Source organism: Phoenix dactylifera, chromosome 17 (assembly GCF_051530095.1).
Source record: "Phoenix dactylifera cultivar Ajwa chromosome 17, Ajwa_hap1_PhDact_Kaust_v1.1, whole genome shotgun sequence".
Lineage (NCBI taxonomy): Eukaryota > Viridiplantae > Streptophyta > Magnoliopsida > Arecales > Arecaceae > Phoenix > Phoenix dactylifera.
This window is the reverse complement of record NC_143206.1, coordinates 18,880,759-18,905,072: the sequence shown is the minus strand read 5'-3', so window position 1 is coordinate 18,905,072 and position 24,314 is coordinate 18,880,759. Positions and strand designations below refer to the sequence as shown.

The 24,314-nt window shown below is 47.4% G+C and overlaps 2 protein-coding genes and 1 long non-coding RNA gene across 3 annotated transcripts; 1 reads left to right on the top strand and 2 right to left on the bottom strand.

Moving 5' to 3' along the window:
* Window positions 1-579: 579 nt before the first annotated feature.
* On the bottom strand, window positions 580-16,746 carry LOC103723030 (heat shock cognate 70 kDa protein 2-like). The gene is made up of 2 exons (XM_008813820.6): window positions 16,360-16,746; window positions 580-2,579 (listed from the first exon to the last, which is right to left on the bottom strand). The coding sequence occupies exons 1-2, from the start codon at window positions 16,571-16,573 to the stop codon at window positions 847-849; spliced, it is 1,947 nt and encodes a 648-aa protein (XP_008812042.3). The 5' UTR covers window positions 16,574-16,746; the 3' UTR covers window positions 580-846.
* Window positions 16,747-17,517: 771 nt separating this feature from the next.
* PGGT-I (Prenyltransferase family protein) lies at window positions 17,518-22,669 on the top strand. The gene is made up of 11 exons (XM_008813819.6): window positions 17,518-17,828; window positions 18,962-19,037; window positions 19,127-19,185; window positions 19,274-19,413; window positions 20,353-20,408; window positions 20,509-20,585; window positions 20,719-20,764; window positions 21,130-21,254; window positions 21,863-21,930; window positions 22,015-22,102; window positions 22,216-22,669. Exons 1-11 carry the CDS (start codon window positions 17,553-17,555, stop codon window positions 22,366-22,368), a joined length of 1,164 nt encoding a protein of 387 aa, XP_008812041.1. The 5' UTR covers window positions 17,518-17,552; the 3' UTR covers window positions 22,369-22,669.
* Window positions 22,670-23,087: 418 nt separating this feature from the next.
* LOC148699685 (uncharacterized) lies at window positions 23,088-23,990 on the bottom strand. The gene is made up of 2 exons (XR_015974469.2): window positions 23,852-23,990; window positions 23,088-23,275 (listed from the first exon to the last, which is right to left on the bottom strand). It is a non-coding gene; the product is annotated as an uncharacterized LOC148699685 (long non-coding RNA).
* Window positions 23,991-24,314: the final 324 nt, after the last annotated feature.

Here is a 24,314-nt window from a genome sequence, read left to right as displayed (position 1 = left end):
AAACACACGTCGCCCTCTGCCCAAAAGTGGAGTGCAAGTCAGCCATGGCATTTGTAACCCTCCAAAGACACAAAGAAGAAAGAACGACGACCGCCGAAACCAAAGGATTCTAACCTAGGAGGTAACCTAAGTGGGAGCATCTTACAAAGGACACAACAAGGTTAAGATTCCATGGAGTAAAGGAGAGCTTAGACCAAGGAACTGATAAATCAAGTAAAACTGGCCTTGCAGGCCAAGAGGCACGGAGCGTACAAGATGATGCTAACCTGCCAGGTCGAACAGACTATGCAGTGCCATCCACAAGAACTTAAAAATATTCAACCTGCCCATCACCTCATAAGCATCACCAAAGTGAAATGATAAGTCATCCAGGTATAGTAAAGCCTTTCGATCTTTTCATGGGTCCTGTTCAGACCCAGCTATCTTTGAACAACTATACTGATTTATGACCAAAGCAGTTCAATAATATAATTTTCAATAGGACAAGGTCTGCACAGTGACCATCACTGAACGAGCCAAAAATCAGATTAAGAAAGAACAAATTTGATAGATAAAGCTACTAAGAAATAACAAATTAGATAGACAAAGCAATCAGGTCCAAAATTTATATAAAATTTCCACCACCAATTACATTGTTCACCAAAGGAATCAAAAGGTCGACAAAATCAGTAATTTAAAGCATCCTCTACGAGAAAGCACGTAGCCATAATACAAGGCCAGGATTAAACAAAAAGTAGTCATGAATAATCTTCTTTTTTGATGAAGAAGTCATGAATAATCTTCTATCAAAGAAACTAGGAAGTACGAAGGGAAAATAAGACATACCCACCATGAGAGATAAAATGCTTAATCAACCTCCTCAATCTTAGGACCTGCACCACTGTCACCACCAGAGGGACTATCATCACCCATTCCACCAGCCATGCCAGCACCAGCACCCTGATACATCTTGGCAATGATGGGGTTGCAGGTGCCCTCCAGCTCCTTCATCTTGTCCTCGAACTCATCGGCTTCTGCCAACTGGTTGCCGTCGAGCCACTGGATTGCCTGCTCAATTGCATCCTCAATCTTCTTCTTGTCAGCAGCAGGGAGCTTCGACGCAATCTTGTCGTCCTTGATGGTATTCCTCATGTTGTATGCATAGTTCTCCAAAGCATTCTTTGCCTCAACTTTCTTCTTATGCTCTTCATCCTCTGATTTATACTTCTCAGCATCTTGTACCATCTTCTCGATATCCTCCTTGCTCAGACGACCCTTGTCATTAGTAATCGTAATCTTATTCTTCTGCCCAGTAGTCTTGTCCTCAGCAGAGACGTTCAGGATACCATTAGCATCAATATCAAAGCAGACTGTAATCTGAGGAACCCCCCTAGGAGCAGGCGGAATGCCAGAGAGCTCAAATTTTCCAAGAAGATTGTTATCCCTGGTCCTGGTTCTTTCACCCTCATAAACTTGAATCAGGACACCAGGTTGGTTGTCAGAGTAGGTTGAGAAGACCTGCTCCTTCTTGGTGGGAATGGTGGTGTTCCTTGGTATCAAAACAGTCATTACTCCACCAGCAGTCTCCAAGCCAAGAGAAAGAGGAGTGACATCCAAGAGCAGCAGGTCCTGTACCTTCTCATTGCCCTCACCACTCAAGATGGCAGCCTGCACAGCAGCACCATAAGCAACAGCCTCGTCAGGATTGATATTTTTGCACAACTCTTTCCCATTGAAGAAATCCTGCAATAGCTGCTGGACCCTAGGAATTCTGGTGGATCCACCAACAAGGACAACATCATGGATACTGCTCTTGTCCATTTTTGCATCTCTCAAACACTTCTCAACGGGCTCCATACACTTCCTGAACAAGTCCATGTTAAGTTCTTCAAACCGGGCCCGTGTAATGGTGGAGTAGAAATCAATGCCCTCATACAAGGAGTCGATCTCTATAGTCGTCTGAGCAGTGGAGGAGAGAGTTCTCTTTGCCCTCTCACATGATGTCCTGAGCCTCCTAAGAGCCCTAGGGTTTCCGCTGATGTCCTTTTTATGCTTTCTCTTGAACTCCTGAACAAAGTGGTTGACCATACGGTTATCAAAATCCTCTCCCCCAAGATGAGTGTCACCAGCAGTAGCCTTCACCTCAAAAATACCCTCTTCAATGGTGAGCAGAGAGACATCAAAAGTGCCACCACCAAGGTCAAAGATGAGAACATTCTTCTCACCAACACTTCCAGCCTTCTTGTCTAGACCGTAAGCAATGGCAGCTGCTGTGGGTTCGTTGATGATTCTCATGACATTGAGACCAGAAATAACACCTGCATCCTTGGTGGCCTGGCGCTGAGAATCGTTGAAGTAAGCAGGAACAGTAACAACACCATTCTTAACAGTGGAACCCAAGTAGGCCTCAGCAATTTCCTTCATCTTCATCAAAACCATAGAAGAAATTTCTTCTGCTGCAAACTGCTTCTCCTCACCCTTATATTGGACGACAATCATCGGTTTGTCACCCGGGCCAGCAACAACCTTGAAGGGCCAGAGCTTAACATCACTTTGAACACAAGCATCAGAGAATCGCCTGCCAATCAAACGCTTGGCATCTGAAAAGAAAATAAAGAAAATGTAAGGTCTTCCATGTGATGCCATGGTTAGTCAAATTTATGCTAAATATTGCTGGGTGTTTTTTTTCTGATGCTAAGGAGTGTTATATATAAAAGAATTAAAAAATATACAAAAGAGAAAGCTTAATCAACTACATGGTCACAGCAGCCAGGTTTACAAGCTCTGATATTTATAAAGCAATCAATTAAATCATAAATCGTAACCTCAATACCACAAAGTGAATAAGGAACTTCCTAGCATTTGGCGAATAGCAATAGAAAATGGCACTAGTAATAAGTGCTGATATGTCTAGCAATTCCTTTACTGTTGATGAAGATCACTTACAAGCTCGTCAGACATCCCAAGAACCACTAAAATTATAATCCAAAAGCCAACAACATGCATGCTTAACCATAGTATGAGAATTTACATGCAAAATTCACATGTATCACTTAATCTCCAAAATTATCCACTAGAATGGAGCAGACAAGGGAGGAAAGATCATGCAAGCCACCCAAGACCAAAAAACCCCTACATCTGATCACTATGTCTAGCTACAATAGTCAAACATAGTAAATCAACACCTAAGTGAATCTCATTTTTGCCAAAACAGAGAACCTGAATGGCAACAGTTGCAACCACATAGCATAAGCACAAGCTGAATCAAGCTAAATCTTGATGATCCCAAAAGCAGTTAATCCTAGAAGTAGTTAAGGCTGGAGACGTAGAAAGAAAAACTGAGAAACCACAACAGCCTTTTTTTTTGGGTACACCGGTGGCTCACACGCAACGGGTGTGGGTGTTGCCCATAAAACCACAACAGCCTTGATAAAACTTTTACAACAGCATGTAAAACAAGGGCTGATATATTCAAATTCTAGATAAGAATGGAGCCTGTAGATGGTTATAATATTGACTACGACAACCAACAAGTGCTTACACTTTAAAAGGTATAAACTAGTTTATTTTCTATAGTTAAAGCAGCTTTTCCACATATTCTGAAACCTATTACTTTTCCTGCTCAGTCTTTAGCTAATGAACCTCCTGTCCAATGACATGACAGTTAAGTTATTAAATAATACCGCATTAACTCATTAAGAACTACTTAAGAGTCACCGCATGTATTTTAACTCATCAGACACCAACTTAAACAAAATTGGAGAAGAGGTACACAAAACTAATCATGCATGAAAATAGGAATCATTTTTTTTTAATGTTCTATAAAACAATAGCTGAAAATATCAGATTAGTCTGTTAGAAACACAAAACTGGAAAAAAAAAATAGATAGTGTGCAACATAAAGAGGTCTTAGATCTGTCCGCATAAATTCCAAACAGCATATCTAAAGTAGATCTATCCACATAATCCAGAATAGGATATGTTGGGAGATTACCCAAGTCACAACACCTCAGAGGCGCTCGACCGAAGAGCGCCGACCAAAGAGGCGCTCGACCGAAGAGCGCCGACCAGAGAAGCGCTCGATTGGAAAGCGCTGACCAGAGACAAAAAGCGCCAAATAGAGGCACTCGGCTGGAAGGTACTCGACCGAAGAGCGCCGACCAGAGAAGCGCTCGACTGGAAAGCGCCAAATAGAGGCGCTCGGCTGGAAGGTACTCGACCGAAGGGCACCGACCAGGAGCAATCCCGCCACAGGACACACCGCTAAGCGACCTGCTCGGCTCGGCACCTCCGCTAGGCCCATGCCTTAGCCGAATACCCAATCACCGCCTAATCCTCCAACAAGTCTGACAACCAAGTACGTAACTCCACTACAATCTGCCACCGTCCCTAAGTCATCAAGGCACGGGATCTCCACAGGAACTCGGCATGACCTGTCATTAATGCATAAGACCCCCTCGGGCCTCCGATGCACTCAGTCATTAAACGAACACAGCTCAAGACGATCTCCGGATCACTGAACCATCACAACGTATGGCTCACCCTGACCACCGGTTCACTCAGCAATTAATAAACTTACTATCTACGAACCCCCGGGCCTACCATAACCGGCGGTTCAACACACTCCAATGGGCCCAACCGACCGTGACAGCTCCCTGACTCCGGTCTGATCCGGCCTTATTCTCCACAACAACATTAATGAGCGTGATCGCGTCCAATTATTGCAAAAGGAGACAAACTCCCCTGTCACCTCCCAGGTAACGTTATGTCCCTCTATAAAAGGGGCGGGCCCTCTTCCACTACGACACACAGATTAGCCCCCTCTGACTTAAGCTTCGGAGGGCCGGCGCCGGATAATCCGGCCACCGGCTTTTTTGCAGGACTACCCAGGGGAACACCGCCAGTCGGCGCACCGCCTCCCACCATCCCGGCAGCGGAACTCCTCCCCCTCCTTGGTCCGCGGCAGCCCCCGGGTCCAATTTCCAGCAACAGTTGGCGCTAGAGGAAGGGCCCGAGTTGCTGCCATGAAACTAAGAAGTAAAGGGGCTTCCGATGCCTCTCGATGTCCTCCACCTAGTCCCGGACACTCTGTCCAGAACTCACCACCTCCGGCCGAGTCAACTCCTCAAGTCCGGCCGGAGCAGTTTGACGCCCTGATACGGCAGGTGCAGGCCTTGGCTACTGCTGTCCAAAGCTTGCAACCCAGGGGCGTCCCGACGGTACCACCCTCGCCGGCCCCAGTTCAACCGGAGCCCCCTACAAGCGGGCTCCCCCTTCAAGGTCAGGACTCTCAAGTCCAGGCCTCTCTCTGGAGAGAACACCCAGCTAGAGGCCCTGGTGGCTGGCCTCAACCCTCGGAGGTCGAGTCAGTCCCAGGGCAACTCGCACCGGAACGGACCGTTGCAGCGATCCCCCAGAACCATGAGCTCGACAAGAAGGTCGAGGAGCTGGAGCGCCAAATCCAGGCGTTCCACGGGAGGAAATCAGGACGTGATGGTGACTTCGAGTTCACTACGAAGTCCCCATTCTCCCCGGAGATTGAAGACGAGCCGGTCCCGTCGCGGTTCAAGATGCCCCAGGTGGAGCCTTACAACGGCAGGGCTGACCCCCTAGACCACTTGGAAAATTATCGGATCTTAATGGCCCTACAGGGGGCCTCGGAGGCCATGATGTGCAAAGCTTTCCCAGCGCCACTCCGAGGACCGGCCCGGCTTTGGTTTACCGGGCTAAAGCCGAGCACAGTCTCCTCTTTCGAGCAACTTGGCCGGCAGTTCGCCAGCAATTTTGCCGCCAGCCAGCCCCAGCGGCGGACATCAGACTCCCTCCTTGATGTCAAACAAAAGGAGGGAGAATCCTTCAGGGAGTACTTGGATCGGTTTACCGCCGCAACATGGGAAGTCCGGGAGCTTGACCAGTCGATCGCCATGTCAGCACTAAAAACTGGAGCCCGGTCTTACAGGTTCCTCTTTTCTATCAAAAAGAACTTCCCTGCGGACCTCACCGAAATGCTTGTTCGGGCACGAAAGTACGCCAAGGCTGAAGAAGCCGTGGCTACCAGGCGGAGCGGGGCCGAACAGACATCCAAGAGACAGAAAAGGCGTCGCGAGGAGCACGGCCAGCCTAGAAGCCCGTCCCCGCGCCGAGCCAAAAATCCGCCCCGCCTGAAGAGTCCACCCCGATTACGAGGACCGCCTCAGCAGAGGCTATCACTCCGCCCGAGGTTTTCGCCACGAGCCCACGCACCTGAGGGGAGGTACGAGAGCTATACTCCCCTCACCGCTCCTCGAGCCGAAATCCTCATGGAGATTGAGGGTCAAGATTGCATCCGACTCCCACCTCCTAAACGAGATTCCAGAGCTTGGCGCGACCCTCGGAAATATTGCCGTTTTCATCGAGATCACGGTCATGATACCGAGTACTGCTACCAGCTCCGGAACGAGATTGAAGCACTCATTCGCCGAGGGATGCTCGATCGATTTGTGCGGGGCCGGTGTGAAGAAAAGAAAAGAGCTGAAGAAGCCGCCCAGCCTGACAGTTCAAACGCCAACAGACCCATCGCCGGCATCATCAACACCATCCGAGGCGGGGCCCCTGTTGGAGAAGCTTCGGGGGAAGGAACCTCCTCGAAGCGCCTACGCTCCTCGGAAGCCATCTCTTTCTCGGATGACGATCTGATGGGAGTCGAAACTCCCCACGACGATGCCGTTGTCATCTCCATGATTATAAATAGATTTGATGTAAAACGCATCTTAGTTGATAATGGAAGCTCGGCGAATGTTTTGTATTTTGATGCCTACTGTAGAATGGGGATGACAACAGAGCAACTACAGAGGATGAATGCTCCGTTAGTCGGATTTACTGGGAATTCAGTCCCAGTAGAGGGCGAGGTCGACCTTCTGGTCTCGGCCGGGCTCGCCCCCCGTGAAAGTACCGTAAGAATGAGCTTCCTTGTGATACGCCTGCCTTCGGCCTACAATGCCATTCTCGGACGACCAGGTCTTAATGCCCTCCGAGCAGCGGTTTCGACTCGCCACTTGCTCGTGCGATTCCCCACTAGCCAAGGAGTTGGCGAAGTTCGCGGGGACCAGATAGTAGCCAGACGATGCTACATGGCAACTCATGAGGCGAGGCAACCAGCTGAGACACTTTTCCCTGCAACCGGTCAGCCTTCAGTCAAAGCTCCGGAGGCACGAGTCAGCCCTCAGAAGGAGCGGGTAGAGCCTGGTGAGCTACTGATCCAAGTTTCCTTACACGAAAACTTTTCCGAGCTAACCGTGCAGGTCAGCTCTGGCCTTAACAAGTGCGAAAGAGAACGCCTCGTCAATTTTCTACGAGACAACATGGACGTCTTCGCATGGTCGCCTGCGGACATGCCAGGGATAGATCCAGAGATCATGGTCCACCGGCTCCAAGTGAAGCCAACCTGCAAGCCCGTGCGACAAAAGAAGCGAGTCGCCGCCCCAGAACGACAACGAGCGGCGGCCGAGGAGGTTGACAAACTCCTTGAGGCTGGATTCATCCGGGAGATATCCTACCCGGAGTGGCTCGCCAACGTGGTTCTTGTCAAAAAAGCCAACGGAAAGTGGCGCATGTGCGTGGACTACACTGACCTGAATAAAGCCTGTCCAAAGGACAGCTTCCCCCTTTCCAGCATCGACCAGCTCGTAGACTCTACCTCGGGGCACGAGCTGCTGACGTTCATGGACGCCTTTTCCGGATACAACCAGATCCGCATGGCACCGGAAGATGAAGAAAAGACGGCCTTCATCACCAACGGGGGCACCTACTGCTACAAAGTAATGCCATTCGGCTTGAAGAATGCCGGGGCAACTTATCAAAGGCTGGTCAACCGGATCTTTAAAGATCAAATAGGCCGAAACATGGAGGTATATGTTGATGACATGCTGGTGAAGAGCAAGGTGGCGCAAGACCATGTGGCCGATCTTGATGAAGCATTCTCCACACTCCGAAGGTACCAAATGAAGCTTAATCCAGCTAAATGCGCTTTCGGAGTCACCTCGGGCAAATTCCTCGGCTTCATTATTACACAACGAGGAATTGAGGCCAACCCCGAAAAGATCCGAGCACTCCAGAAAATGACGCCTCCGAAGACAGTCAAGGAGGTACAACGCCTTACAGGCCGAGTTGCAGCCCTCGGGAGATTCATCTCTCGCTCGGCCGAGCGCTGCCTTCCATTCTTTACGGCTCTAAAGAAGCCAAAGAATTTCTTGTGGTCAGACGAATGCCAGCAGTCTTTTGAAGAGCTTAAGCACCTCCTGGCCTCCCCTCCCCTACTCACAAAGCCTCAACAGGGTGAACTCCTCTATTTGTATCTAGCCGTTTCCCCTGTAGCAGTAAGCTCGGTCCTGGTTCGAGAGGAGGGCAAGCTCCAAAAACCGGTGTATTACACCAGCCGGATCTTGAGGGATGCTGAGACCCGATACTCTAAGCTGGAGAAGACTGTCTATGCTTTGATCACCTCGGCACGAAGACTCCGGCCCTACTTCCAGGCCCACACAACGGCCGTGCTGACCGACCAGCCAGTAAAGCAGATCTTGCAGCGATCAGACCGAGCTGGCCGGATTACTAAATGGGCCATCGAGCTTGGGGAATTTGATCTCGAGTACCGACCCAGACCGGCGATCAAAGCGCAAGCACTCGCCGACTTCATAGTCGAATGCACCATACCAGACGAAGTCGAGCTTAAGCCCAAGCTTACGCCAACAAAGCAGACCCCCAGTCCGGCATGGGCCTTACATGTCGATGGCTCTTCAAACTCGGGGGGTAGCGGAGCGGGTCTCATCCTCACCAGCCCGGAGGGGGTGGTCGCTGAACAGGCCCTACGCCTCGAGTTTCCTGCTTCCAACAACATGGCGGAATATGAAACACTGGTCGCCGGGCTCAAGCTAGCCAAAGAGCTAGAAGTAAAAGACTTGGAGGCCTTCAGTGATTCTCAGCTCGTCGTCAACCAAATCCTGGGTGACTTCGAAGCCAGAGACCCTACAATGCAAAAGTATCTACAGAAGGTACGGGATCTCGCCTCGTCCTTGAATTCTTTTCACATCCAACATGTCGCCAGGTCGGAGAATCTCAGGGCCGATCGGCTGTCAAAACTGGCGTCCTCCCGCATGAGCGAGTTCCCCAAGACAACGGCACTGGAGTACCTCCAAAAGCCCAGTACGGAGGAGCCCGAGCAGACCCTCTGCGTCGAATCTGAGCCAAGTTGGATGGACGAGCTCATTAGCTACCTGCAAGACGAAGTCCTCCCCGACGATGAACGGGAAGCCCGCCGAGTGAAGCGCTCCGCCACCCGGTACATATTGTACGAGGGAAAGCTTTATCGGAGATCCTTCACATCTCCCCTCCTCAAATGCATCCGCCCAACAGAGGCTGACTATGCAATGAGCGAAGTCCATGAAGGGATTTGCGGAAGTCACCAAGGGGGACGAGCATTGGCCCATAAAATTTTGCGTCAAGGATATTATTGGCCGACACTCCAGAAGGATACAATGGACTTCGTCCGGAGATGCGACCGATGCCAGAGAAACGCCAATATCCAACGCCGACCCTCGGCTTCCTTAACCTCTATCAGCTCCCCTTGGCCTTTTGCCCAGTGGGGAATTGACATTCTAGGGCCATTCCCTCTGGCTACCGGGCAAAGAAAATTCCTGGTCGTCTCCATCGACTATTTTACAAAATGGGTGGAGGCCGAGCCACTTGCCCGGATCACCGAGCAAAAGATGCGGGACTTTGTCTGGAAGTCAATAATCTGCAGATTCGGACTCCCCCGCATCCTCATCTCTGACAACGGTCGCCAGTTTGACAACATTCACTTCAGAGAATTCTGCTCCGAGCTTGGCATTGACCACCGCTTCACCTCGGTCGCGCACCCTCAGACAAATGGAGAAACCGAGGTAACTAACCGTATTATCTTGCAGGGTCTCAAAGCCAGGCTCGACAAATCCAAAGGACAATGGGTCGAAGACCTATACAATGTCCTGTGGGCCTACCGGACCACGTTCCGCGTCCCCACCGGCGAGACTCCCTTCAACCTGACATATGGAACGGAAGCTGTCATCCCGTTGGAGATCGGACTCCCATCTCCGAGGGTAGAACATCATGACGCCAGCTCCAACTCCTCGCAGCTAAGGAACAATCTCGACCTGATCGAAGAAACAAGGGAAGCCGCCCGTGTTCGCATGGCAAGGTACCAGCAAAAGACCGCCCAGTACTACAACGCCAGGGCTAAAATCAAGTCCTTCAAAGCAGGAGACCTTGTCCTCAGAAGAGCCGAGGCCTCCCGACCAACCGAGCAAGGGAAACTGGCTCCAAACTGGGAAGGACCTTACCGAGTCACACGCATCCGTCGGCCCGGAACTTATAAGCTAGAGTCTCTAGATGGGACTCCCATCCCACGAAGCTGGAATTCTGAAAATCTCCGCGTGTACTACCAATAGTATTCCAAGGGATCCCCTACTGTAACCATTAAATTTTATTTGTAAAGGGCTTGTGCTTGTTCAAACTCACCGATTCTCCTATGTTGTCTCCTGGTGCCAGGCTCGTTCTCCATCGGCCAACGAGCTCGGCTCGTTCTCCATCGGCCAACGAGCTCGGCTCGTTCTCCTACCCCGACCTCGGCCGGGATGCCTCGAGACGTCGAGATGCCCCAATTCATCGGGATGCCCCAATACGTTGGGATGCGGTCTTCATTGACCAGACGAGCTCGGCTCGTTCTCCATCGGCCAACGAGCTCGGCTCGTTCTCCATCGGCCAACGAGCTCGGCTCGTTCTCCATCGGCCAACGAGCTCGGCTCGTTCTCCTACCCCGACCTCGGCCGGGATGCCTCGAGACGTCGAGATGCCCCAATTCATCGGGATGCCCCAATACGTTGGGATGCGGTCTTCATTGACCAGACGAGCTCGGCTCGTTCTCCATCGGCCAACGAGCTCGGCTCGTTCTCCTACCCCAACCTCGGCCGGGATGCCTCGAGACGTCGAGATGCCCCGATTCATCGGGATGCCCCAATACGTTGGGATGCGGTCTTCATTGACCAGACGAGCTCGGCTCGTTCTCCATCGACTTCAGCCAACGAGCTCGGCTCGTTCTCCCATTCATGATCAGCGAGAAGTCCGTGTTTGGCAAAAGCTGAATCTCTCTGCTAACGTCCTCAAAAAACGGAGCCCGAGCAGAGGAGCGTCTTCAAGTAGCCAGATGAAGTTCATAGCCTCGGCACAAGAGCGCTCACGGTACCAGGTACCCATTCGATTAATGTCTACATTATCTCATTTATTTTCATTCTTGGTTAATTAATCCGATCATCCGCCTCGGCAACCCGAGGTCCGGGCTCGAAGTTCGCTAAGGAATCTTAAGTCTAGTGGCCTTATCCTAGGGCTCGGTCGAATTCCGAGTTAAACTCGGAGAGTCCCCCCCGAGCCCAAGCACGTCCTAGACATAAGCACCGCTATATTACTGGTCTTGGGCCCCTAGTTCAGCGGTGCCGAGCCATAACGCAAGTTCGGTTATATAGCGGACGAAGTTGGAGCCGCAGAACCTAATTCCTTAATATAAAAACGGATTCAAACGAAAGATCTTTAGTCAGCCAAAAATGGAATCAAAGCATAAGTCATAACAAATGTATATTCATTTTAAAAAGCCCATAGGCCAAGTACAAGAGTCCGGACTCGGCCTAAACAAGTATAAAGGCCATTCCGACTTACACAAAAAAAAAAGAGAGCAGAAAGGAAAGGAGAACTATATAAAGGGCTCAGGCCCGGCGATTTCAGCAACGGTCGGCTCCTCTGCGGTCGAGGCCTCCACGGTAGCCTCGGGAACCGCCCCGGTGACCTCGGGGGCGATCTCGCCTTCTTCAACTTGACCCTCCTGGTCGGCCCCGCCAGAGGTTGGAACCTCTGCCTCCACCTCCGCTTCTGGATTTTCGACCCCAGCGCCTGGTTGAAGCAGGCTAAGGTCGAAGTCGGAAAGAAGTCGCCGCAACTGGTTGCGGAAGTCCTTGAAGCCCTGGATGAGCCCGTTGACGCCTTCCTCTTCCATCAAGTCGCGAAACTCTTCCGATTCACGGAAGAGCTTGACGGCGTCCTGGGCCTGCTCCCGGGCCTCCTTCTCCCGAGCCTCATGGTAGGCGGCCTTCCGCTCCAAAGTCTTTATTTCTCTTTCGCGGTCCGCGAGCAGAGATTGCACGTCAAGTAGACGGATCTCGAGATCTTGGACCTTTATTCGAGCCTCCCCCACCTCCTGCTCGCGAATAGCGAGCGACGATTCGGCCTCCGTCCGGCGGGCCTCAGCGGCGCGCACTTCAGACCTGGTCAAAGTGTGCGCGCCCCTCTCCTCTTCAAGTTCGGCGACCAGAGCCCGAACCTCGTCCTCGGCCGCCCCTAGCTTCGCTTGAAGCACTTTCTGCTCGGCCTCGGACGCGAGAAACTTTGTTTCGGCCTCCTCACGCCCCCTTTGATGCCTTCGGGCCCGGTCCCGATAGTCCTGGATGATGTGAATCATCGTTTCGGTCTCGTGGAGGCGTTGCAAGAGGAACACGTAAGAAATAGTTTTAAGCCGAAACACAAATTTGCACAGAAATAAAAGCTGACTTACTCGGATGGAGGAGCAAATAGTGGAATCCATGAACTCGCCATAGTTCATGGACCGGATCTTGGCCTGGTCGGCCGGGAGCAGCGCGACCCGGAGAACTTCGCGCGCCACTTGTACGCTGTCGAGGGCCGAGTCGCCCTCAAAGACGGCCCATCCAGGAGCGTATGGCACCCGCTCCTGGGGGCCCGATGAACCCGACAGGCCGGCCTCGGCCGGCCTGGGTGCAGCCGACCCCATCGCTTCCTGACTATTCCCCGGCTCGGAACCGGAGAGCTGGGGTCGGATTGGCGGCCGACTTGACCGCCGCATGGTAGAAGAAGGGCGCGCGAGCGCCAAATCTGTCGAAGTCCACCCTCCCTGGTCGGAATTTGGAGCTTCCTGCCGACCAGAGATTTGCGAAATGGGCATCGGGCATGGGAGTGCCATCGTGGCTCCGCCAGAGCCTACGCCCTCTCCCCGACCAGCCTCAGGGCGCACGGGGCGAGGAGCGCGCACCTCAACCGTTGTGGTCGTCGAGGTCTTCGCCGAGGTCTTTGCTTTCTTCCTCGGCTCGGTCGGTTCTCCTGAAAGTTCGGCCGCCCTCTTTTGGAACCGGGCGTATAGGACCTCGCTCTTGGTCACCATTTTTGCGATATCTGCAAGGACGAGCAGGATTAAAACTTGGAAACTGTAACAAAATAAAAAAGACACCCTACTGCTACTCTTACCATGGGGACGCGCCGAGCTTAGCCCAATATTCACTAGAGCATCCTCACTGATGAGGCCGCTCAGTAAGATGCCGCCCCCAAGGTTGCGAATGGTGTCGAGGACCCCTTGCTCGCGCGAAGAAAGCTTAGGGACTTTATTGACAGACTTGAGTTGGGTTGGCCCCCACCTAGGGTTAAATCCCCATGTCCGTTCAGACCCCAGGAAGAAGAACTTCTTCTTCCAGTCATGAATGGAGGAGGGGGCACCCTGAAAAAGTGGACGACCCACCCGAAGGGCGATATAGAGCCACTCTCCGTCTCCCGGGTTCGACTTTAACACAAAAAGTCGCCGAAAAACATTAACAGAGGTCAGAATCCCGTGCAGTAAGCACAACGACAGGAAACCGATCACTGTTCTCCAGGCATTCGGAGCGAGTTGCGCTGGAACCAGCTGGTATTCCGTTAGCAACTCATCCACGAAGCCGTGAAGAGGAAACCGTAGGCCAGCCCAGAGTGATTCCAGATACACTCCAATCCGGCCTACTGGAGGGTCGGTCACCCGATCCCCCTGCCTGGCGGGCTCCAACTGGAACCCTTGGAGAGGAAAAAACCATTCCTCGATCATTTCCACCTTCAGTACACCCATGGTGGACTCGACTTCACTTGGACCGGAACCCATTAGGAAAAAGGAAAAGAGATTATTGGGAGAAAAAGAAGAAAAGGGAAAGGGACCTGTGAGACGCCGGGAACAAAAACCTCGGACTGAGAAAAACTGGAAGAAGAAAACAATAAGAAAGGAGAAGGAAGCCAGGTGAGGGTTTATATAAATCCCTCCAACGGCCCAGATCAGCAAAAAAAAAAAAAACGCTGCTCCCCATTCGGGTTACGACGCGTGTCAATCCAAAAGATAAAACGCCGCATTTATTCCGGGCTGACGCTTCGAACACAGAAGCGCCCTATCGAATCATACGGCCCCATCATGAGCCCACGACGCGAGGACGCCTCGGAGAAGGCGTCCCGATAATGAGGTATTCTCGGAAAAGAAGAAACGCCGCCTATTAAAGGCGTTTCAAAGCGCCCGATAATTCAAAAACGCGCAATAATTTCAAAATTTTCCATAATAACCCAACTAAAACTACTTCCCGCGCTCAAGCTAGTAGCCAGCTAGAACTAGGAAGTCGGGGGGTAGTGTTGGGAGATTACCCAAGTCACAACACCTCAGAGGCGCTCGACCGAAGAGCGCCGACCAAAGAGGCGCTCGACCGAAGAGCGCCGACCAGAGAAGCGCTCGATTGGAAAGCGCTGACCAGAGACAAAAAGCGCCAAATAGAGGCGCTCGGCTGGAAGGTACTCGACCGAAGAGCGCCGACCAGAGAAGCGCTCGACTGGAAAGCGCCAAATAGAGGCGCTCGGCTGGAAGGTACTCGACCGAAGGGCACCAACCAGGAGCAATCCCGCCACAGGACACACCGCTAAGCGACCTGCTCGGCTCGGCACCTCCGCTAGGCCCATGCCTTAGCCGAATACCCAATCACCGCCTAATCCTCCAACAAGTCTGACAACCAAGTACGTAACTCCACTACAATCTGCCACCGTCCCTAAGTCATCAAGGCACGGGATCTCCACAGGAACTCGGCATGACCTGTCATTAATGCATAAGACCCCCTCGGGCCTCCGATGCACTCAGTCATTAAATGAACACAGCTCAAGACGATCTCCGGATCACTGAACCATCACAACGTATGGCTCACCCTGACCACCGGTTCACTCAGCAATTAATGAACTTACTATCTACGAACCCCCGGGCCTACCATAACCGGCGGTTCAACACACTCCAATGGGCCCAACCGACCGTGACAGCTCCCTAACTCCGGTCTGATCCGGCCTTATTCTCCACAACAACATTAATGAGCGTGATCGCGTCCAATTATTGCAAAAGGAGACAAACTCCCCTGTCACCTCCCAGGTAACGTTATGTCCCTCTATAAAAGGGGCGGGCCCTCTTCCACTACGACACACAGATTAGCCCCCTCTGACTTAAGCTTTGGAGGGCCGGCGCCGGATAATCCGGCCACCGGGTTTTTTGCAGGACTACCCAGGGGAACACCGCCAGTCGGCGCACCGCCTCCCACCATCCCGGCAGCGGAACTCCTCCCCCTCCTTGGTCCGCGGCAGCCCCCGGGTCCAATTTCCAGCAACAGGATACATGAACGTTAGCAGATCTATCCGCATGTTAGCAGATCTACCTGACAAATTAGAACGTTCCCAGTGAAGGATCTACCGCAAGACTATCAGATAGAACAAGATGTTTTATCAAAAAAGAAAATTATACTAGCCCCTGAAATCTTTTATATTTTGTATTAATTCCGGTCTTTTGAATAGTTATATTTTAATCTCCGAAATCTTGTAACTTGTTTTCCTCAAGTTATTTCGCTCAAGTTAACTAGATGAAAATGTAATGTTCATCGTGTTTATCTAATATCTTGTAGATATTTTTGTCCCCGCAAAATTAACCGATCTTTTCACCCATGTCCCTCAAACGATGGTCCCTAGCATCCAAGACCTGAACGAGAAGAAGGCAAAATGAAAGAGAAGAGATCAAGTCCCAAGCCACATTTGGTACAAAGGCAAGAACATTTTTGTCCTTCTGCAATACTGATTAACCTGAACCAGGGTTCAGTCAGTGAAAGCTAGAGAAAGTAGTTATTTGCAAAAAAGAACTTTATAAGAATTTCTATATAAATATAAAAATTACCAAACGCACAAGATTTCAGAGGCCAATATGCTAAACATGACCAGGGACAAGTAGAACATAACACCACACCAGATTTACGTTTTAGACACAGATCCTTAAAACAAAATTTCCCCAAGGGGGAGATCATCACATTATGAAAAAAAAATATTTTTCCCTTAAAATATTTTTTTAAGAAAAAAAAGCCAGGGCATCACGCATGGATCAAAAAAATTTGATTTTTCCCCGTGAAGCACACGAAAAAAGGAAAAAAGCGAGAAGAACACCGTATCACACCTCATTGCAGACATTAGCAAGGGATCTATAAGAAAACGAGATTAAAGAGCTAAAAAACTCACCAAAAACGGTGTTAATGGGGTTCATGGCGACCTGATTTTTGGCAGCATCGCCGATGAGACGCTCGGTATCGGTGAACGCCACATAAGAGGGGGTGGTGCGATTCCCCTGGTCGTTGGCGATGATCTCCACCCGATCGTGCTGCCACACTCCAACGCAGGAGTAGGTCGTGCCGAGATCGATTCCGATTGCGGGACCTTCTCCCTTCCCGGCCATTGCTTCAAGCTGATCGGAAACCACTCGACAGAAGAGAGGAAGGGAGCGGCGAAGGAGGGACTCCGCGGCTAGGGTTTTGTGAGGGAGGGAGAGGAGCGAGGGCGAGAGAAGAGCTTAAAAAACCAGATCTAGAGTTTCTAGAAAGTTCTCCCCTTCTTCCCCGTGACTTCGTTGGGGAGTTTGTTCTAACCGCCCGATTATATTGGACGGTTTCAGATCAGCCGGGTTTCCGCGGGAAGGCTTCCACTCGAATTCTCCTCGCCCGTGCGAAAGCCTAGGAATCTATACGACGCAGCGCATGCAAGGGCCTTGCGGACGAACGCCCAAAATTGGTTGTATTTGAACTGGACTTGGGCCCAGATTCATTACATAGCACGCCCAGATTGCTATTGTGAATTGCGACGGCCTTCTTGGGTTTTGGATGATACAACTTGCTAATAGCTTTATTATTTATATATATTCTGGGTATTATAATTTGGCTTGTTTTGCTACCTGATTAATTTAGTTAATAGTCATATATTTGTTTCAAAGATTTTTACCGTCCAAATTCTTTCGAGCTTCTTGGTGGGTTCACCGTGCCTGACCCAAGCTGTAATTTCCAGGCGAGTTGTTCCCGAATTTTAATGATGCTAACATGATACAAATATCATGTATTTAATTATCAAATAATTTAGCTGCTTTTTTTTTTGTGCTGCAAGTAGCAATCTAAGAGTGCATGATAGATACTGTTCAAGATTTCAATGAAGAAGATGAAGGCCTGAACGGATGATACGGTGAAAAGAGATTGATGAGGCTACCTCTCGGCCATGCAAGTTGGCGTCGAACTGGGACAGAATCTTTCCGTTATCCTGGGTGGCTGTGCAGATCTCCCAGGGCTCGAAGTCGTATCGAGACACGTGGCAAATTAGCAGTTAGATGGGCTGCCTAAAATGTACGCGAATGTTAAAGCTTCTGTCAGGGTAGGCGCCTTTAGATTCGAATGCTCGTATGTAAATCTAAGAGCCCAAGACGGGAGAAATTGGGAGGACCGGGGGAGTCCGTGCGAGTTCGGTGGATCCGGTGTTCCGCGGTCGTGAGGTTGCCGCCGCCGGCCATGGATCCGGAGGGGTTGGAGTTGGAGAGGGAGAGGCACGTGTTGTTCCTGGAGATGATGATGGAGAGGCTGCCGTCCGACTTCGAGACGCAGGAGATCAATCATCTCACGCTCGCCTACTTCGCCATCTCCGGCCTCGGCATCCTCGGCGCCCTAGATCGGGTAAAAGCGTTTCCTTTTCCTAATTCCACGAAATTACTGTAGATCTGTTCATTTCACGCTAAAAGACTCGATCTTGTCAAGAGTTTGGACTTGTTGGAAGTGGATCATGGATTTGATTTAGGGCGATTCTTCTCCTTTCTTGGTTTTACGGTGCTCCATTGAAATAGATCGGCCCCGTTGTTTAATTCCTCTTGTTTTCGGATTCTCATATAAACAGAAAAGAAACGAACAAGAAAGGAAAACCAAAAAAGGGAAAAAACTTTTTATGTTTCTCGATGTAATTTTCATCCATAGGATGTTATTTTGGGACGGTGGTGAAAGAATTAGTGAGACAGGTAACAAGATACCTAAGATCAAGGCTGTTTTCTTACTTGGTTCGTAGAAGAGTTTTGAGGAAGAGAAAGGATCCATTAAAATTTATAGCCATGGAAGAAGGCATGCAATATAGTAAGAAGAGAAGAAGTTTGCTGGAGAGGTGGTTTTGGGGGTAATGTGTAATGTGTTCCAAATGAATATGTAATTGTTGCATCAGAGAGGTGTTAGAGAACAATGCTATGCTTTTTCTTTTCTTTTTTTTCCTTCTGGAGTGCTGTCTTTCCCCTCTACAGAACTTTTGCCAATTGGCACTTGCTATAAATATTTGAAATATCTAGCATGAGTTTTGTGATTCCATGACATGTTGAATGGATATGGTGTCAGCAAATGAGATTATTGCAATGGTAAGATTAAGTGGACAAGAAAGAATTTATAATGGTATTTAATAAGAAGTGCTACCAAAAAAAGAAAAAGACAAATCAATAGCCTTACATGTTTTTACATGGTATGGTTCTTTAACTCCCATAGCTTTTACCAAAAGATTGGAGAGATAAAGAGATTAAAAAAAAAGGTTGGTACGCGAAGAAAATATTAATATTATCATAAAAATATTAAGATTAGCCTCACTGCCATATCATTGTTCTGCAAGTTGTAGGATTAGCATTAACTAGTTATCGTAGACTATTGGTTTTGATATGTCACATTCATGTCATCAAGTCATGGAACTTATTGGAGCTTCAGTTGCACAGCATTAAGGGCCTCTAATCTCTTTTAGTATTGTTCACTGAATATATTTTTGAATGTGTCTTCTCATTTAGGTTGACAAGGATCAAATAGCCAGTTGGGTGTTATCCTTTCAGGCACAACCAAGAACAATGTCTGACTTGGATAATGGTATGTTATATGAAGTTATGTGCTGTTTGGATTTATCTTGTTATTATTCTGCAAGTTGTGGAAATGCATATAAATTCTGCTTTGCTCAGGACAATTCTATGGATTCCATGGATCTAGAACTTCTCAATTTACTATCGATGATAGTGAGGTATGTGCTGAATAAATATGGTGCTAAATACAACATCTTGGCCGTACTTTCCAAGTTTGGCTATTTATCAATTTCCTATTTCTAACAGGTTTCAAGTCACAACTGTAGTCATCTAGCAAGTACTTATTGTGCTCTTGCCATATTGAATATGATTGGCTATAATTTGTCAAACATCAATTCCGAGGCAATCTTGATCTCAATGAGAAATCTTCAACAACCTGATGGAAGGTATATTTGCATCTTCATCCCCTTATTCATCATCCTATATCCCTATATTATCTCAAAATGGAAAAATAGAAATTGACAATTTGTTTTATATGCCTGATTGCGTATAATATTTTTTAATGAACATATAATTTGCACAATAATTTTGTATAAAAACTGATGTCTCAACTATCTTTTTTTTTGGTTATATGATTCTTGTTATAATACGCTTCTTATGCACCTCTTTTGGGCACATGTATATGTGAGAAATAAAATCTACGACAATGAGAGCACCACACAGATACCTCAACTGACAATCTTTTTTGTTTTTTTAAGATTCTTGTCATGGTATGCTTTTTGGGCATTTCTTTTCCTGCGTGTGCATGCACGACAATGAGTATGTATGACAATTAGAACACCGCACAGATACCTCAACTGGATTTTTTTATTTCCTTTTTTTATTTCTTTTTGGTTATGTGATTCTTGTCATAACATGTTTTTTGTGCATTTTCCTATATCTTTTAGAAATAAATAAACTGACAGAAACATCATACTTTGACTATGGTTTTCATGTAATATTGTACATGCACTTGTTTCTTGTGGGCATGCTATTGAAAAATTTTCCCTTCCTAACAATCAATTATCCTTCTCTGTATGTGCATTATAGATAAGAAAATTTGTGATTCTTCGCTATATGCTAGTTTGATGCTTGCGTCCACACTGAGAATCTGCAATCAAAGGAAGATTCCTTTCATTTGAGACATTTGGGAATCAACATTGCTGCCAAAAGCACCTTTACTCCCCCTTTTACGCAGCTTGCATGGTTCTATTATTTGTATTGTTTCATGAACTTCTACCAATTATATGTCTTGTGCATACATATGGTTACTTTAATTTAGTGATATCAATCCTATTTCCTGGCTTTTATTAGAAAAAATTGAAGTTATATATGCTCCTTGACAGCTTCATGCCAATTCATTTTGGGGCAGAAAAAGACCTGCGATTTGTTTATTGCGCTGGTGAGAAAAAAATTTTCTTTGCATATGTCTATCTTCGTTTTATCTCTTTGTATTTGCATTATTGATAGCTTGTATAATTAAACATGATTGGTCTTTTCAGCTGCCATTTGTTTTATGCTAAATAACTGGACGGGAATGGATAAGGAAAAGGCTAAGGAGTATATATTACACTGTCAGGTCTGTAATTTGAGCAACTTCTAGATGTCTTTTTTTGCATTATGGCTATATTTCTGCTATTAATTAATAGATATTTTGGTTCTCAACGGGATTTTGTTGCAAGTCTTCTAATGCTTTTAGCTATTGCTTGCAGTCATATGATGGTGGCTTTGGTTTAGTACCAGGTTCAGAATCTCATGGTAAGTGGATCCTATTAATTTCATGTTATGATGTTCAGGTGGTGATTTCTCTCTCTCTCTCTCTCTCTTCCCCCCCTCACTCTTTCCCTCTCTCTATCGCCATTTTCATTCTCTCTGTCATTGCATTTTAGTTTTTTTTTTGTTCACATTGCTAGTGATGTTTTCCATGGTGATGAGGCATATATAGTTGTTCCATGCTTTGGATGGATGTAAGGAACTTCAGGGGGTTTTCTAAAGAGCCCCTTTTGGCTGTATAACTTTTAACATTCCGTATTTCCATTTTTAAAAACCCCAACAACGAGCTATCAACATGTAAAACTATCTTCACTAAGTGCTCATTGTCTTTCATTGTCTTAGCGATGCAGGTGGTGCGACCTACTGTGCAGTTGCTGCTCTCCAGCTGATGGGTTTTATTAATGCTGATATTTCTTCCAAACCTGCAAAATCTGTGGTCGTTGATGTGCCATTGCTCGTGGATTGGAGCTTACAGGTACCTTTCCCTAGAAGCATCATGTATCTGGACAAATGAAATTGAATAGATGTTTAATCTTGTGCTTCCTTCATGATGGCTCCATATTGAGTGATAATAGCCAGCAGCTTAGGTTGTTTTCTCAAATGTGTGCAATCCAGTGCACCCTATCTATTTTCTGCTGATACATTGTTCAACTGGTACTAGTCGTTATGCTTTAGAATAAGAATTAAAAAGGTTCTTTTGTGGGACAAGTCTGTTTTCAGTCCTGTTAAAGTGATTTGATGTTAGAACCACCAATAAACATAACACCTATTTTAAAGGAAGGATTGTACTCACTTAGTGGTGCAACTTGTTTAAAGGGGGTTTGGCCTTCAGAAATTAGCATAATGAATTGATCAAATCGAAGAAATTCATCATTTGCTGGTAGTATACTTACGATTGTATGCCAAGAGTTGGAAGAAATTGTTCATGTGTTGAGCTCCTCTTAAATTGCATGCCTTCTGTTTTTTGAGTTGTGATGAATGATTATTCATTGTTTTGATGACAATAATAACCATGAGAGTGATGGAAAACCCAAAGGATATAGCAGTGATCTCTATTTCCCTTTTTTCATTTTTCAATTGCAGAGGCAAGCAGCAGATGGTGGATTTCAGGGCAGAGCCAACAAACCCAGTGATACATGTTATGCGTTTTGGTAAGCAAGGAGGCAACATTAAATCTTAAAGTGAGAACATTTTTGTATCTCTAAAATGTTCGCTATCCTGTGTGTTACATTCAGGGTTGGAGGAGTCCTGAAAATCTTAGGGTTCTACCACTTCCTCAACAAGGGTGCTCTACGCAGATTTTTGCTTTCTTGCCAGTCTAAGGTGCTGACGGTGCTTCCCATTTAGTAGCTCTGTTAAGCCAATTTTGCTTCTTTAGAATGGCTTGGTTCTTCTGGACTTGCTGACATTTTCCTTTTCTGTTTTGCCTGCACTAGTATGGTGGTTTTACGAAATTCCCAGAGAATATGCTACCCGACCTGTATCACTCTTACTATAGCTTTGCTGCACTGAGTTTGATGGAGGAAGAAGGACTCAAGCCACTTTGTGTTGAACTGGGGATCACTGCTATAAATGACAATGGAATCTGAGCATCTGCATTGATGCATTAGTTTCCTGCTCCATTTGAAGTTATTGCTCAATTGGGAAAAAAGAGCAAGTGGGTACATTCAGTGGTGTTGGTATTACTTCAGAGGTGTTCCATTAAGGATGTTAGGTAGGGGGATTCCTTCAATCCAGCAATGATAGATGCTCTGGAAACAACAAAATCATGGCTTCCATAATACAGTGTTATTAGAACTGACTGAAAATTTGTACCATTACTTGAGTTAGGAATTATGTATTTAGCACATTTCATGAATGTTGGTTTTAATTTCTGCTAAACTTTTTCTATATGCGTATTTGTAGTGGGTTGGAGCAGAGTCGATTATAATCTGTGATTGGATGCCCACAATGATTGTTAACAGCAGCATATTTCGATTTAACTGACTATTTGAACAGTTCATTATTAATAATGTCATGAAACAACTTTTCAAGCAAGTGGATCAACTACAGGATAATCGCAACTACTGGCAGCAGGACAAAGAAGTTTACCAGATTCATGTTTCAGACCAGTGATTCAAACTGTAACATGTTGCAGCAAGAATGATCAGCCACTGGAGGCATACTTTTGGAAAACGTTTAACATCTTGATAGCATCTCTTTTTGTGATGTAAGAATTTTGAAATATCTATGCTTGGAGACATCAGCAAGGGAGGGCATTTTTTTTTTATTTGGATTGAACAGTTGGGAAGTGAAAACAGTGGCTATGCCTGGCTTAAAATGCTTGGGATTTTTACCCACTGTTTAAAAAGGATAATCTGCTCGTCAGGAAAACCATTTCCTGAAAATGTTTACATGGCTCACCGTATCGGCAGCAGTTAACAAAAGAAATTTAAGTAATTTGCAAAGGCTTCAGAATGTTGTCATTTCTTGATTCTGTCATCACAGAAATGCTTCCTACACAGATATATCAGGTATTAGAACTGGTTCGAGGTAGCTGATGACATTTAAATACGCAATTATCCATCTGATAATCATTGTAAGATGCCTGTTCTGTTATCATCTGTATTCTGTACGGTGTTACACGAAGGACATGTTTGGATGTAGGGCTGTTAACGAGCCGAGCCGAGCCCGAGCCTGGGAGAGCTCGGTTCGGCTCGTTTCACAGAAGCTCGGGCTCGGGCTCGGTAACGAGCTCTATATTGGGCTCGAGCTCGGGCTTGCTTGGCGAAGCAAAAGCTCGAGCTTGAGCTCGTAAAGCTCGTTTCAATTACGAGCTCCAGAACGAGCCCGAGCTTTGGCTCGTAATCGGGCTCGAGCTCGGGCTTGGGCTCGATAACAAGCTATTTTTCTCTATGTGGTCAGATTTTTATGAATTATGGTGCCGAAATAAGATTTTTCAGTGGGAGACTAGAGCTCGTTTGGGCTCGTGAGCTGCTCGGGCTCGTTTGACTAACGAGCCGAGCTTTTACTGAGCCGAGCCCGAGCAGCTCGGCTCATTAACAGCCCTATTTGGATGGCGGATGTTCTTACCTATAAAAATCATCAAACACCCACCCTGCTCCTAGCAAATAGTGTTCAACCGTATGATACCAAGGACAACCCACCTGAAAGACACAAAAGATGGCAGAAGAGCAACATATATAATTTAAGCAAGCAGCCACATACATATGCATAATGAGAGCAGTAGCCATCCTCCTGTTCGATTAAAAGACACATTCCTGCAATCAGCCTTTAAGATAACAGCCAACTGAGGAGGTAAAAGATCAGAAAACTGAAAATCACAATCCCCTGATAAAGCCAAATTTGCCATGAAATCAGCTGCTTGATTACCTTCTCGATATGTATGAGATACCATACATTGGCACTGAGTTTTGATCTGCCTGTGAATGTCACGTAACAAAGGAAGATTATGACATCTAATAGCGGATGGGTGAGATATCCATTTGATCACAGGGACTGAATCCCCTTCCAACCATAACTTCTGCGTCTGAAA

Coding starts and splice junctions, on each gene's coding strand:
- LOC103723030 (XM_008813820.6), bottom strand. CDS start 16,573: ATGGCCGGGAAGGGAGAAGGTCCCGCAATCGGAATCGATCTCGGCACG. Junction 2,580..16,359: donor CCCCATTAACACCGTTTTTG/GTGAGTTTTTTA, acceptor TTTTCTTTTCAG/ATGCCAAGCGTTTGATTGGC.
- PGGT-I (XM_008813819.6), top strand. CDS start 17,553: ATGCTCGTATGTAAATCTAAGAGCCCAAGACGGGAGAAATTGGGAGGA. Junction 17,829..18,961: donor TCCTCGGCGCCCTAGATCGG/GTAAAAGCGTTT, acceptor CTTCTCATTTAG/GTTGACAAGGATCAAATAGC. Junction 19,038..19,126: donor AATGTCTGACTTGGATAATG/GTATGTTATATG, acceptor TGCTTTGCTCAG/GACAATTCTATGGATTCCAT.